At 40.4% G+C, this 15581-nt stretch overlaps 1 protein-coding gene across 1 annotated transcript in view; it reads left to right on the top strand.

Moving 5' to 3' along the window:
* Positions 1-699: 699 nt before the first annotated feature.
* The window catches only part of egflam (EGF-like, fibronectin type III and laminin G domains), a 56712-nt gene continuing 41830 nt past the window's right edge, over positions 700-15581 (top strand). Inside the window, exons 1-2 of the mRNA XM_088336038.1 lie at positions 700-1247; positions 12819-12928. Coding sequence (XP_088192164.1) covers positions 1139-1247; positions 12819-12928 — 219 coding nt within the window. The 5' untranslated portion in view covers positions 700-1138. The remainder of the gene's footprint in view (positions 1248-12818; positions 12929-15581) is intronic.

Below are 15581 nucleotides of genomic sequence, written 5' to 3'. Positions count from 1 at the left end.
GAACATTTCTCACAAGTTTTATTGAAGGAAAGAGGAAGGGCTGCGCCCACGATCCGGTGTTTGCTGGACGCGGGAAGCAAGTCGCTCTCATACTCGGATTGTGATCTGAACATGGAAGTGGATCTTCTGTAGCGAGCGATGGGGGTTGTCAGGGACGGAAAAACTGGGAGAGCAAGGGCTGATCGGGGTCGGAAACGAGTCGTAAGCCAGAACGGGAGAGTAGACGTCTTCCGGGACAAAAGAGGTCGTAAGCCGGGACGGGAGAGCAGACGTGGTCAGGATCAAAACAGGTCGTAGCCGGAGACAGACGGGAGCAAAAACGGGACAGGTGGGAGTCAGGGTCGAAAAAAGCTTGCCTAGTATACACTGAGGTTCGCAGACGGACTGACATTTGGGGAATGACAGGACTGGGTTCAAATAGTGACAGGGAGCCAATCAGAACTCGGGGCGGTCGGCGCCAATGAGTGGGCACAGGTGAGTCACATCAGTAATCATGACAGTTACAAAGAATCCAAGGAGGACACAAAAGAAAACTGGAATTTGAAAAGCAGGCGTTCAATCATCATCGTGCCCATTTTTTACAAAATAAATGCTGAGTCAACAAGAACAAGGCGAAAAGGCGGAAGTCTGAGGTGCAAAGAGATTGCGTTGGTATGGTATTGTGGTGTTTCAGTGGGCCACAGGACGCGTGTGGCTTCCATCTGCGTGCGTTGTGCGGATTAGACGCTCGTTATCCTCTTAGCCCATAAATGGCTCCAACGTTGCTGCATGCGCTCTCGAGTGGTCGTGTGCTCTCGCGGTCGCACACGCAGGAAGCACCCAGAAAACATATTCAAGAAAGAAAAGGCAGTGCCATCTCGCGCAAGAGGCGTGCCCACAAATGTCGCGAAGGGCGCACGCGGGCGTTACGCACATCGGTGTCCCCCCCGTTCTCCATCGACGTCTGTCCATTTGTGCGCGCGCACTGACTTACCCGATTTGATCTTTTGGACCCTAATCTTATCAGCACTCCTCCTCGTCCAGTCGAACGCCGTATCGACCCATCACCTTCTTTGCAACTTTGTTAGTTTGATTTATTTGCGGCTTTTGTTCCGCTTTGGTTTGCGAGTACGATGAGCATTTGAAGAGTTTTGGAGCGATGGCGAGCCGCAGCTGCACTCGGACATGGAGCGCTTTCTTGCTGCACTTTGTCTTCTTTGCGATCTGCTGCAGCAACGCCGCCAGAAGACCTGGTGCCAGGAGAGCTGGTCAGTAGAATTTCGCCGACATGACAATCATATTTGTTGAATTTCTGTCCTCAAACCATAATTAGACAGCCGCACCTTCTTTAAAAACAGTGGCTCGTGGGTAAAAATGGGTGTCACAGTGTCTATTTTCATTAGTTATTCTACATTATTATCTTCATTTCCATCCATAGTGCCATAGCGATATTGTTCAGTTGTTTTTAATCCAGATGATTAAGGGGTTGTTTTTGTTTAAAGGGACAGTGTGCATTAGAGGTAAGATTGGGCCGACGGGTATTAAAACACCCAATTAACCGTATTCAAGGGACAGAGCCAGAAGCAAAATCAAAATTTTAAATATTATTTTTGAGGACTTGGGAGGAGCAGGGGTTGAGCCGTGTCAAGTTCGGAAACGAGGTCGGCAACAGGAGGCAGGCATGTAGCGGGGCAAAACAGATCGGATAACGGGCAGGCAAAACGGGGCAGAGTCAGGTCTGGAAACAGGTTGGCAACGAGGATCAGGCAGAGAAAAACAGGGCAGGAACAGAGTTTGACGTAAGAGCTGCGAGCAACGGTTCGCATTACGATCTGACAGGGATCTCTTGGAAGGTGGGGGTTTAAAAGGAGTACATCAGCCAATCAGCTGTCTGGGCTGTTGGCGCCAATTAAGCAGTCGCAGGTGCTCTGAATCGGCAATCATGACAATTATGTCTTCTTTGTTTCTTTTTAGCACTCGTTTTAGGTTGCACCACACCATACGTCTATTGATCAAATATTGGACACTGTCCCTTTAAAGATATTTGTCTTATTTTAGTAGAAAACCAGGTAGAAAAACGTACTAAATTAATAATAATAATAATAACAATAACAATTTAATGGATTATAAAAAGAACACATTTTTAAGTATTCAAGTCTCTCACTTGTTACTTATTTTGTACTTTCTAAATGTAAATGTAATTGGTTTGCATTTCTATAGTGCTTTTCAAGTCACTGAAGACCTCCCAAAGTGCTTTACAATCTGTTTCACTCTTACCCATTCACACACAGATAGCAGGGTCAGCCATGCAAGGTACCTACCTGCTTATCGGGGGCATTAGGGATTCAGTGTCTTGCCCAAGGACACTTAAACATATAGCACAGAGGAGCGCACAACCTCCTGAGCTACTGCTGCCACCTACCTTTTTAACTAAAGTATTTTGTGTATGTTATAATTTTAAAAAAATTGCTCAATTAAATAAAACCGTGTTTTATTTTAGAAATATAATATTTGTTGTTATTTATTACAACCTAAGAGTATATAGAGGAAATAGGCGAGTATATGACAGCTTGTGTATTTTTGCTCATTTTTAAAGCAATATTGGGGTTTTTTTGGTGAGTGAGGTTTTTTTCCACTAGGAGGCGCTAAATAATACATAATGTCCCTTTGAACACAAACAACTGCTTAACCACAAATGGATAAAAAACAATATCAGAAGGCACTTTCATACATGCCTGTTGTGTCGGGCGGTCCGACTCAGCCACTGGCTTGATGCGGGAGACATGGAATGCCGGGTAGACCTTCGGGAACGCCGGAAGCCGCAGACCCATGCAGCCGGGTCGACCACACGCTCCAACTCGAACTGACTCACAAACCAAAGTGCCAGCGTCCTGCTCTCCACCTAGACCGCAAGGTTCTTGGATGAAACCTGCCGCTTAGGCCTCCCAGATGAAGATATTTAAAAAAAACTGTGCAAGCTATGTAAAGACCTGACAGCGTGCTCCAGACAGAGTATGCAAACTATCCTCAGAAGACAAACGTCTGCCCTTTAAAGAGAAGATAGATGCCTTGCTAGTCACGCCAAAAGTAAGTTGGAAACGCAGGAGAAACAACTGGCAGACACTCATACGTCCTTCTTGGAGTTGAGCATGTTGTTCTCGGTCAAACCCAAACCAAGAGAAAAATAGCCGTCTCCCAACACTGTGTTTGGCCCCTTGGCACCATCTTTCCACAGAGCTCGTAAAAACTTAAGCAACATTGTATTCATCCATTAGATTTTAAGAGTGATGGGTAGTGATTTTTGTGAGCGCAAAATCTCATATGCTTCATAAGCCAAAACAGTTTTTCAACATTGGTCACCCCTGACCCAATGTTTTCACACAAGTGAACAAATTACTGCTGAACCCCACGGATTTTAGTGGCACATTCATAATTCAATGTCAAAAGAAAAAGTTGCATTTTGACTTCTGACCTGCCACATTCCACTTCAACTACTGCAACCTCTCTGAACATGAGCATGAGGTTATCAAACTTAACGCTGCTTATTTTCTGATGTTATAATATTATTATTACACGTCTATGTGCTACTGCTGCAAGAGAATCACATAACATGTTTTGATGTTTTGTCTGTGGACTTTGAAGGATTTGTGCAATCTCTTCTTCAGACGTGCAGTTAAACAAAAGAAAAGGTTTGTTTCGACAGAATCAGCAAATACAGGGCCAAGATGGTGAAACTTTTGAGCAATACGTGTTTTCAGGCAGTTGGTATCTTGATGTCCAGTATCTATCATAATAGACTGACTGCCCATTTTGCACATCTGGTTAGCTGCTCCTCGTGCACTCTTTGCACTACTGTATAATACTATACATAGCTATAATTATTTAGCATATTATTAGTACTTCAATACTCTAACTCAGTACAACATTTATGTATATCTGTACATTCAAGGAAACTGTGCGGGTCAGATGTATCGACATTTCGTTCTGTATACACGTGTACAAGAATGACAATAAAGTATATCCGAATCTGAATCTGAATGATATGAAGGACATCCAGTATGCCATCCTCAATATGGACAACTCTTTGGTGAAATTGTTCTGTTATGTCAATAACTTTTTATGGCTATAAAACCTCCTTTGCAGCTACAGCTACGACACATGAAAAAGCCTCAATATTGACAGCGGGCAGTTACCGCCCCCTATGTTTGTGAAAGCGGTAATGTTTCTCTACGACTTCCAGAATCCAAATTTAAACCAATCCGAAAATTGATTGGCTGGACCCACAGCGATATGACAGCAGATTCCCGAACCTAGCAATAAGTAAACTTGAAATGTGATTGGTTACATGCTTACAAACGAAAGCACAGGCTGAGGAGAAGCCATGGAAGGAAGATGATAGACAATTTGTAATTATTGTCTTCTATGTTTACTATGATTACTATGAAAGCACAAAAACCAGCATCAGTCACTAATAAACAAGTATTGATGGACAAAATATAATTAACATCACATGATTCCGATTTTTGGTTTTTGGTAGGCCAGCAGAGAAGGCCTTGCAGGCCCTCACGGCCCATTACTAAATAACAGTAACAATGATAAAATTAATAATATGCCCAAATCCACTGTGTAATCATTAGACCAGAGGAGAAATAGCAGAAATATAGATGACATAGGAAAAGGTAAAACATTTTATATCATCATCAACCTTTTGTACTCACTGTACTAAATTGTAGAATGTTGTTTTGGTTGAACTCTTTCACATAATGTTTCATAACAATGTTGTACAACATGGCACTCTGAGTAAGCATCATTTTTCTTTACCCAGTCTTTTTTAGTTTTTTTGTACCCGTAGCAGCAACATGGCAGACAATCATATCAGCTCCCTCTCAGTGAGGCTCTTGTTATGTAAAACCATGGTAATTTCTTGATCTACAAGCATTTTGGAAAATGCACATTCCCCAATTTAGATCACCACCATGTTTGTCCGGCATCTTGTGGCCACGCTGTGCTCTGTTGCACTGAAAATGATTTAGGTTTTATCTTATCATCACACAAATTTTAGTCAATGAGCCACGATGTTGATGTTATCGTTGATGCGGGTTGTAAGACTACTGTCACACAATAAACCGGTTCATGGTACAAAAAAGTTCGAGGACCACTGCAATACAGTCTTGTATCACAGACTCACAGCGCATGGAATTCTGAACTGAATGTAGAGAAAGGCATTGTGGGAAGCAATTCGTGTGTCCTAAAAGATATATATATATAACATAGTTTGAAAAAGCTTTTAAAAATGCATACCAATTTTTATCACTTTTGTTTTTGTTTTTGAATTTCTCTCAAATTTTCTGGCACCATGACTGAAAATAGTGTGATATTAAGATACGAGCTATGTGGACTATGTCCCATACGGCCCCTTATTATTAATGTTGCTATCTGGGTTACAATGCTTGCTGACACCTTTGTCATGAAGTTGTGTCGAGCGCTTAATATCAACTGATTCGGCAACTGATTCATTCTGTACATAAAGCGCGCCGGGACACAAGACGCACATATACGTTTTTGGGCAATTTAGGCTCTTTGGGTCCGGAAATACAGTATATCGTCCTCTAAATTTTGCCACTTTGATTATTATTATCCTTTTATTTTGTTTTTAGTTAAAGCTCAGGTTTTGCTTGCCTAACTCTCGTAGTCGCTTACACCATCTGCAGTCCGTTTGTTAAACAATTCTACCTCCTATTTCGTTCCACAAGTTCCTCGATCATGTTTCGAAACCTATCATAACAACACGGCACACGCTTTCTTTGTTTTCGAACCAACTGGACGGCCTTCCCGTGTATTAGAACCACCCACTACCTCCTCACTTCCGTCCCCTCGCATCATGTCTCCCTTGTTCGATCCCCCAGGCTGTATGCGAGCCTCACCCATACACAACACACATCCCATCGCGTCTTTCTCACCACACTGTCCGCATTGTCACACGACGCTTGCTGACATTTGGACTTGTGTGGTGGTCTTTGACGGGTGTGGGGCTTGTCAGTCCTCATCATTCATCTCAATGTTAGCATTAGCGTTTGCAGACCTTAGGGCAGTACAGCGTTAAGTCTGAAGTCTTTTGTTGTGTAAAAAGAAGGCGAGCAATGAAAAGTGCTCATACGATCGGGTATAAGAAATCCAGCAGAATCTGAATAGGGCCTGTGGGTTTTAAACCCTGAACCCAGCCCGAGCAAAAACATTTAACTTCAATTGCAAAACCAAGCCCAAAATTTCACATTTTATTTGTGAGGATTCAGGAGGAAGACAGGTTATTTATGACAACAAATCAAAGCCTGTATTTTGTAACAAAGAGTAAGTTAAACAAGACTGTATAAATATATACATCTTTTATTTGTCTGTGTATACAGAGGTAACATAACCAACAATTGTCCATCATGAACAGATTTTGTTTTATAAGTTAATGGCAAAATTGTAAGCCCATCTGTCATTTTGACAAGTTGAAAATTGGGCCATAAACCACAGAAGAAGTATGTTCTTAAGAATCTAGCATGGCACGTTAAGAGAGAGAAGGGCAAAAAGTCAATGAAGAACAATGACAGCTGGATAGAAGCCCAACCCGACCCAAACGTAATGATTGATAAATTAGGCCCAACCAGGTTTGAAGTTTGGGAAGGTCGGGCTTGGGCCTAAAATCTTACCTTATCCAGTGTAGTCTTTAAATTGTGATTTTTTTATTTTATTTATTAACACTTATTTTGAATGTCAATACAAGTTTACCCCAAAATTCCGCTATGTTAAAATGACACCAACAATTCCAGATGAATTCACAATCACGGTGTCTAATGACGCTATGCTCCTTTGAAGAACAACACAATATTTTCAAACCGTTTTCAAACCTTTTATTTGAATCCCAACTGAAGCCTTTGTCCCAGTGCTGACATTTCCCCCTTTGAGATATCAAGACGGGCCACAACACTGTACGCTCATTAAAATGGCATCCTGGAGCTTTTAAGGCTGTACAGAGAGTAACTGGAAAGCAAGTGAAATGAGTTAGGCAGTGTTACCTACATAACATCTTCATCATGGATGGAAGAAAAAAATGCATGGATGAACTCATCAAAGTGTAATTAAAAGCACTTTTTAAACATCCAGTTAAACCATCGAAGGTACAGTACTAACACCATAAGCATGTCCTGTCACGGACCAGAAACGGACACAGGACCCAATAGCGCTCGTTTTTTCAGTTTTTATTGAAAAAGAGGGAGATTAGGGCTTGCTTCCACGATCCGATGGTTGACGGACAAAAGGAGCGAGCGGTGCGGAAGTGGCACTTTCGTGTCTGGCGAGGAGGATCGGAGACAGGCGGGAATAGCAGGTCGTTGGCCGGGACTGGAGATCAAAGGAGATGTCGAGTTCGTAAGCAAGGTCAGGTATAAGGCAGGCAGAACAGGGCGTAATCAGGTCCGGAAACAGGTTGGCAACAAAGATTAGGCAGAAAAAAGCAGGGCAAAAACGGAGTCGGACGAAAAGGCTAACTAAGCTGAAGGCAAAAGTTCGTGTAACGATCTGACGGCTTCCTCTTGGAAGCCGGGGGTTTAAAAAGAGAGTGACAGTCAATCAGCTGTCTGGGCTGTTGGCGCCAATTAAGCCACAGCAGCTGCGCTCAATCGGCAATCATGACATGTCCACTTGCTCAAACAAATACTAATAACATCCACAGACACACATAACGTGAAGAACTATGGTTAAAAAAAGGAAGTAGCAAAGCACAGAGAAACATACTTGGGGAAAAACACCCAACTAATCTACACTGACAGGAATGACCACCCAAATCTACATCTGCTAGGGTTGGTCCTGCACACCTCCTTGATGGCCCCTCATTCCTTTAAAAGGGCCAGTCACCCTTCAGAGTGCAGAGGCACCCTATGAGGAAACACTTGAGCTCAAAGAAAATAGGACACTAAGAAAAGAAATACATTAATATGAGGGTAAAAAGAGAAGCTGTAAACCTAATGGCAAAATCTAAAAGGCAAGCAACAGGTACGAGAGGGTCTTGGAATAACTGTGGAAATAAAAGAACCTCTGGTCAACTAGAATGTAATTAGAGGTAAGATCGAGACTAAAAAATTCAGCCCGACTGGACCCGCCCCCACGCGGATAAAAGCCCGAACCAGCTAGAGACCAAACGATTAAGCTGATTTGAGGGACTGAACTCGGAGTAAACCCAAAGGGTACCGTAGTGCGCCCTTCGGCGTCAAAGAACGCGGAGCGCCTAAGTGCAGTTCCTAAGTGAGCACTTTGGTGCCAAAGTGCTCGAACGCACATGTGCCGAGAGAGCGTTGCTTTACGGATCCATCACGAAGAAAAAGAAACATAAAACACATGACAAGTGAATGAAAATGAAAAATCAACGAGAGAGAAGCCCGGCCAGGCCCAGCCCGACTTATTGATTGACATTTTATGCCAGGCCTGAATTTCGGCTTACCTCTAAATAAAACGGAATAGACTAAACTAGAAAACAATAGTCTTTATTGTCATTGATAACAACGTAGAAAACATTGTTTGCGAAAAGATTAGACATGGCACTCTAGAATATAGCATATGAATAACCTATACTTTTCTTGGACAATATCTCTTTATTATTTGTGATTGCAACATCCATTGCTGTCTGGTAATCCTGAAAGGGGGATGCCACATGTGCGGTCCCTTCTCAAGGTTTCTTCATTTTCCTCATGTTGAGGTTTTTGAGTTTTTCCTTGCCCTCATGTTGGTTCCAGATCAGGGGATGGTGTAACGATAGTCTGAAAAAATAGTCTGTGTAATAACCTGTGAAGCCCTTTGAGACTCTTTGTGATTAAGGGCTATACAAATAAAAATGAGTTGACTTGACTTGACTTAAACGAGTAATAAAAAACGGAAAGAGAAAAAACGAGACAAAAAATCTCAGGCTATATTGGCCAAAATATTCACAAGGTTCTGCTTGCAGACTAACCAATAAGACTAACGGGTATTTGGTGATACAACCCGAAAATGACATCACAATCTTATCACTCTATCTGAACATATACTATTTTAATGGATTTCAAACAATATACCCCACCAGTGACGTGGGGTGAGGCAAAGTGAGATTTTCAAATAAATGAACGTACATCTTTTAATTGCATCATTTGATTGGAAGACCAAGAAAGCAGTATATAAACTGTAGCATACAAATATTTTACTTACAAGTGAAGTCTATGCGCGGTTCTTTTTAAATAGAAGCATGAATCGATAGGTAATCCTCCATTTTGCAACATGAAAAGAAAATGCTGGGTGGCTTGACTTGCTGTTGGATTGCTGGTGGGGCTGAGGTGTGCGCAGAATCAGAATCCTTGCTCTTACTATCACCCTCTGCCATGAGGCAAGAGAATTGCCTGCCTCACTCCGCATCAGCAGGCGCTCAGCACACTAATACGTTGTATACTAATTGTATTAATAATAGTTATAAAACGATAAAATTGAGCACTTTTGAAATAGAACATCAAAGTTAACACTTGTAGACTGACTAACTATATAATAAATGTTTTATTCTTTACTTCCACAATGACAAGGCAAAGCCTCACCTGTGTCTCCTGACTGCATGTCACAGTACACCACTCAGCACACATTAATTTGGTAATGCTTCATTGATTATGAAATATATCTTGTTGGAATTGTTACACAAAAGAAAACAATTTTGAATTTGGTTTATCTCCAAGTTAATATTCAGTTATGCGTTATAAATAGCCATTAACTTACAACATGCCACAATGAACTGGTTAAAAACTTGATTTGCCCATTGCCCTCACCTGTGCCCGCTTGATTGGCCCCAGCTGCTGCTCGTTTCCTGATTGGTTCCCCTTCTATTTAAACTCAACACTCTCATTCACTCCTGGTTAGTCTGTCAGCAAAAATCCGCACATGCAAGACAAGCTCTTTTTGACTCTGGCTCCCGTTCTGTCCCGTCCTGTTCTGTATCCTGCTGTCTGCCCCTGGATTCCCGATCGTCTCCGGTTACCTGACTTAATTCTGTCCTACAACCACTCTCCAATCTCCCATCCCGGCTGCCTGACTTGTTTCCGTCCACCGATCACGCTCCGATCTCCCGTCCTGGCAGGTCGACTTGTTTCCGTCCTCCGACCACGCTCCGATCTCGTGGGCTTCCTGCTTCTCCTGCCCAGCGAGCACCGGATCGCTGGCGATTGTTTTCCCGCGCCTGACTTCTCCGCTTCCTTAATAAAGCTTGGTGTGAAACATAACGCGTTTGGGTCTACTGTCTGTTGTGGTTCTGACACAACTATTGTATGATATTCAGCATATTCTTTGACTCATTGAAATTAAATTCTTAAATTCCACCTTTCCGTTTAATAATTTAATTGTCCCTTTTAAATGGACAAATTGATCAAATTTATTGATGTATCGCCCTGCCCAAGACTCGAGCTATATTCTTGCTTACTGAGGACTGTGTTGAGTATGGAACACTCATGTGATCACCAAATAAATGATGAATATTCATTAAATGGATTGGGTGGAGCAAGAGATGCATTGACATAATGGATCAAATATGACTTATAGAGGAAAAATAAATGTTATATTGGATGGAGGGCTGGACTAATGAATGTGCAACATCAGTTTTCTTGATTCACTGCCCCCGCGGACAGGATTGTTTGTGTGATCTGGTTCCTTAGCAGGATTTAAGGAGACCTCATCACCATCGTATGACCAGTGAAGAGCGACGTTCTTGTATTCACGTTGCAGAAACAAGGACAGGAAGAGGTCACAGAAACGGCAGGTCAACCATAAACAAATTAAATGGGAAGACAGACTAAAATACATTAACTCTGGTGCACATCTGGCCCAGGCAAAACCCTCCAAGCACTAGCACTAGACTTCTTGTAGACTTTGGATTTTGGCAAATTCTCGTCATGGGCATGATTTTGTCTAAAAATAGACATCTAAATTTGGGTTGAGTTTAGCCCATCCAACATGGACATAATCCTGTCCAATATTATAGTGTTCTTAATCACCTAGACCTATATATTAATTGTCCCTTTTAAATGGACAAATTGATCAAATTTATTGATGTATCGCCCTGCCCAAGACTCGAGCTATATTCTATATATATATATATATATATATATATATATATATATATATATATATATATATATATATATATATATATATATATATATATATACGACAGCACAATGGTTAGCGTGTGTGCGGCACAGGTCATGGGTTCAAATCCAGCTACCGGACTTTCTGTGTGGAGTTTGTATGTTCTCCCCGTGCTTGCGTGGGTTTCCTCCGGGCACTCCAGTTTCCACCCACATTCCAAAAACATGCTTTTCAGGTGTATTGGCCGGTCCAAATTGTCCCTAAGTGTGAATGAGCGAGTGAGTTGTCTGTCCCTGTGTGCCCTGCGACTGGATGGCAACTAGTTTAGGGTGTCCCCTGCCCAGTGATATAGCTGGGATGAGTTCCAGCACCCCCCGCGACCTTACTGAGAATAAGCGGTACAGATAATGGATGAATGGATGGATATATATATATATATATATATATATATATATATATATATATATATATATATATATATATATATATATATATCTCATCTCATTAGCCATACCGCTTATCGTCATTAGGGTCGCGGGGGGGGGGCAGGGTATATATATATATATATATATATATATATATATATATATATATATATATATATATATATATATATATATATGTACATATATATAGAGCAGCACGGCGTCGCAGTGGTTAGCGCATGTGCGGCACAGTCCAAGTCATGGGAACCTCCTGCGTGGGTTCAAATCCAGCTCCAGACTTCCTGTACGGAGTTTGTATGTTCTCCCCGTGCTTGCGCGGGTTTCCTCCGGGCACTCCGGTTTCCTCCCACATTCCAAAAACATGCATTTCAGGTGAATTGGCCGGTCCAAATTGTCCCTAGGTGTGAATGAGCGAGTTTGCCCTGCGATTGGCTGGCAACCAGTTCAAGGTGTCCCCTGCACACTGCCCGATGATTGCTGGGATGGGCTCCAGCACCCCCGCGACCCTACTGAGGATAAGCGGTGCAGCTAATGAGATGAAATGTATATATATATATATATATATATATATATATATATATATATATATATATATATATATATATATATATATATATATATACAACCCCTAGGTATCACTACGAACATCCCCATCAACCCACAAGAGCTTGATCCTGTCACTAAATTTAAGTATCTTGGAGGTGTCATATCAGAAGAGGGGTCAGGACCAGAAATCATGGTCAGAATAGTTCAAACCATGGCTGCACTTGTCAGACTTAAACCCACCTGGAGAGACAAGAACATTGCAGTGAAATAAAAAAATCAGACTCATGCAAGCGCTAGTGACTTCCATCTTCCTCTACACTTGCGAGAACTTCCACAGCGAATTTGGAAAGGAAAAGAAGTCAGAAAGAATTTGGGCCGACAACATCAAGGAATGGACTGGTGCCAACTTTGAGACGACCCAAACTCAGGCCAGGAACCATGAGCAGGAAAAAGCTGTCTTTAGTCAAATCCTCAGTGAAACCCGAACACCCATGCGGTTGAGGAATCCATGAACCATGAATGCTGTCCTAATGTAACCCCTATACCGTCATACTTTCAACGTTTTACAACTTCCAATTTTCATCAGAATAAAGCTGTTTTTCGATGTTACCTAGGTGTCTGTAGCAGGAAGTAACTATTACCTCCAGGATAGGGTTCTTCTTACCAAATATGTTATCCTTCTGATGTACTTGCCTTTCTGCTTCACTCTAGATCGTCTCAGTCCACCGTTGGACATCCAGTTGGAGAGCGTCAACTGCAGTGCCTTTAGCGTGCGATGGAAGATGCCGCGGAGGCATGTCAGCACCATCACTGGATACAAGGTCACTACTCGTCTTCATGCTGATTGGCTGATTTCAACTTTGCCATCATTTTTTTAAACTTTATTTCCAGTGTATAATACTTTTCATCCCTATAAGAGGTGGCCAGCCCGGTTCGTGGGGACCACATGTCATGCCTGTTTTCAAAGGTTTCTCTTTTTCAACTCAGGTGATAAAAATTCTCAGCTCCTAAGCAAGTTGACTGGAGCTTGTTAACTGATCTGGTTGTTGGAATCACCTGAGATGAAGTGAAACTAAAACACATGAAGGACCCCCAGGGACTGGGCTGCCCACCTTTAAACTATAGACAAGGTGTTACAAAATGGTTGACCCCGTTTTGAATGCCCATATCTCGGAAACTGCTGAATGGATCTTACTGAAACCAAATTCGCTTTATGTTGAAAGTCATGGTTTTATTGGTTAGGGTTAGAAAGCAAAGTACAAGTATTTGTTGGTTCTATGACAGATTTCCACAAATGTTTAATATTAACACTGACTGTGGCTTCTTAACTAAAATCTAGCTGATTGTCAAAACTGTCTTCTCTGAGTTTATCATTTCAAGACAATATTCTTCACATTTTCACGTATCACCTTACCGCAAGGCCTGAACAAGCTGCAGATTGTACAGTTCAAATCGCAATCGTTTCCTTAAAACGGGGCCAATGGTGGAATGTGGGTTTCAACACTTGTATGAGCAGCCATTTTCTTGAAATTTCTCATTTGTTTTCATTTGTTTTGTCGTAGGCACAATTTGTCTTCCATGACTGAGTCTGACTATACTCCAACACCAGAATGCCTTTTCTTTTGGAGTGATTATTGAACCGGAAAAGACAACAGCTACCGTTGCTACACACAAAAACTTAAAATACTTTTACACAATCTGTAAAAGTTTTAGGTGATTCCAACAGAGAATTGTCAAAGTTATTTGTATACAAAATAGGGCAAACACACACACACACACACACACACACACACATACATATATATATATACATATATATATATATATATATATATATATATATATATATATATATATATATATATATATATATATATATATATATATATATATATATATATATATATATATATATATATATATATATATATATATATATATATATATATATATATATATACTCCAACACCAGAATGCCTTTTCTTTTGGAGTGATTATTGAACCGGAAAAGACAACAGCTATCGTTGCTACACACAAAAACTTAAAATACTTTTACACAATCTGTAAAAGTTTTAGGTGATTCCAACAGAGAATTGTCAAAGTTATTTGTATACAAAATAGGGCAAACACACACACACACACACACACACACACACATACATATATATATACATATATATATATATATATATATATATATATATATATATATATATACACACACGTATTTGTTCATTTATTTTGTAGTTCAATAAAATAATATCATTTAAAACACCTGTTTATATTTAAGTTTTATGTAATATTACCTACTCCTTCACTGAAACCTTTTAAAGTTTTTTTTTAATTTTCGGAACTATTTGAATTATTTTACTTTTTGTTTTGTTTTTTTAAAATTGAAAGTAAATTAATGGAAAAGTAGAATAAAAAAAACCTTGACAGATAATTACGTATATCCATATCACTCAAATTAAAAGGAGGTCATTTGTTAATTAGAAAAAAATTCAAATCCAAAATTAAAACTCAATTCATCAAAGAAGAAGAAATATTGATTTAAATCATAGGCAAAAACACATAAACTGTCTTATAAATGTAATTTTATTTTATTTTATTTCACTTACCCTAGTCTAGAGGTAGCTGACATGATCGTCCGCCATCTTGTTGCTACGGGTACCCCAAAAAACAAGAACTTTGATAAAGGCTGGGCATAAAAACGAGAAGTAAAATGGTGCTCTTCGGTCACTTTGAGTCTCCGTAGTCTGTATTCTTCTTTGTCCTTTTTAGCATTCGTTTTTAGTGCACTGCACTCGACAACAACATCTAATGGTTAAATATTATGTATGTATGTATGTATGTATGTATGTATGTATGTATGTATGTATGTATGTATGTATGTATGTATGTATGTATGTATGTATGTATGTATGTATGTATGTATGTATGTATGTATGTATGTATGTGTATGTGAGATTACAAATAATCTATACAGTAATCATCATTAGTGACACAACCCTTCACCTTCCATATTGGAAAACATTTTTTTTTATTACTTTTCACTCTTTTCTGCTGTCATGTAAGCGACTCGGATGGACTGTTTTTAAAGTACCTCTCATGCCGTGGCCTTGAGGTATCCAATAACGTTAATAAATTGGATAGAAGCCCTTTTTTTGCACCATGCTTTTCAAAAATAGAGCTCGGATGGCTCTAGTGGGGCCTCACTTTATCTCATTTAAGCCAGCATGAAAGGATAAAAGAGTTAGCTTTAGCATAAGCATGGCACACGTTAATGTTTTGCACTAAAGCACTGTGTAAAGATGGGGCTCATGCTACCTTCCTATTCCAAAGAGCTAACTATTGCTCAGCTTTTCCCATCTTTGACCATATTTCGAGTGCTTTTTCAAAGAAAGGGGATTGCTAATTTGTCCAAAGGTACATTAGCCTCTCACACATGCTGCTGTGTGCTTGGTGAAAAAACAA

Source organism: Urocampus carinirostris, chromosome 5 (assembly GCF_059441175.1).
Source record: "Urocampus carinirostris isolate Australia breed hairy pipefish chromosome 5, RoL_Ucar_1.0, whole genome shotgun sequence".
Lineage (NCBI taxonomy): Eukaryota > Metazoa > Chordata > Actinopteri > Syngnathiformes > Syngnathidae > Urocampus > Urocampus carinirostris.
Note: the sequence above shows the minus strand (reverse complement) of the source record. Positions and strands in the feature narration are given on the sequence as shown.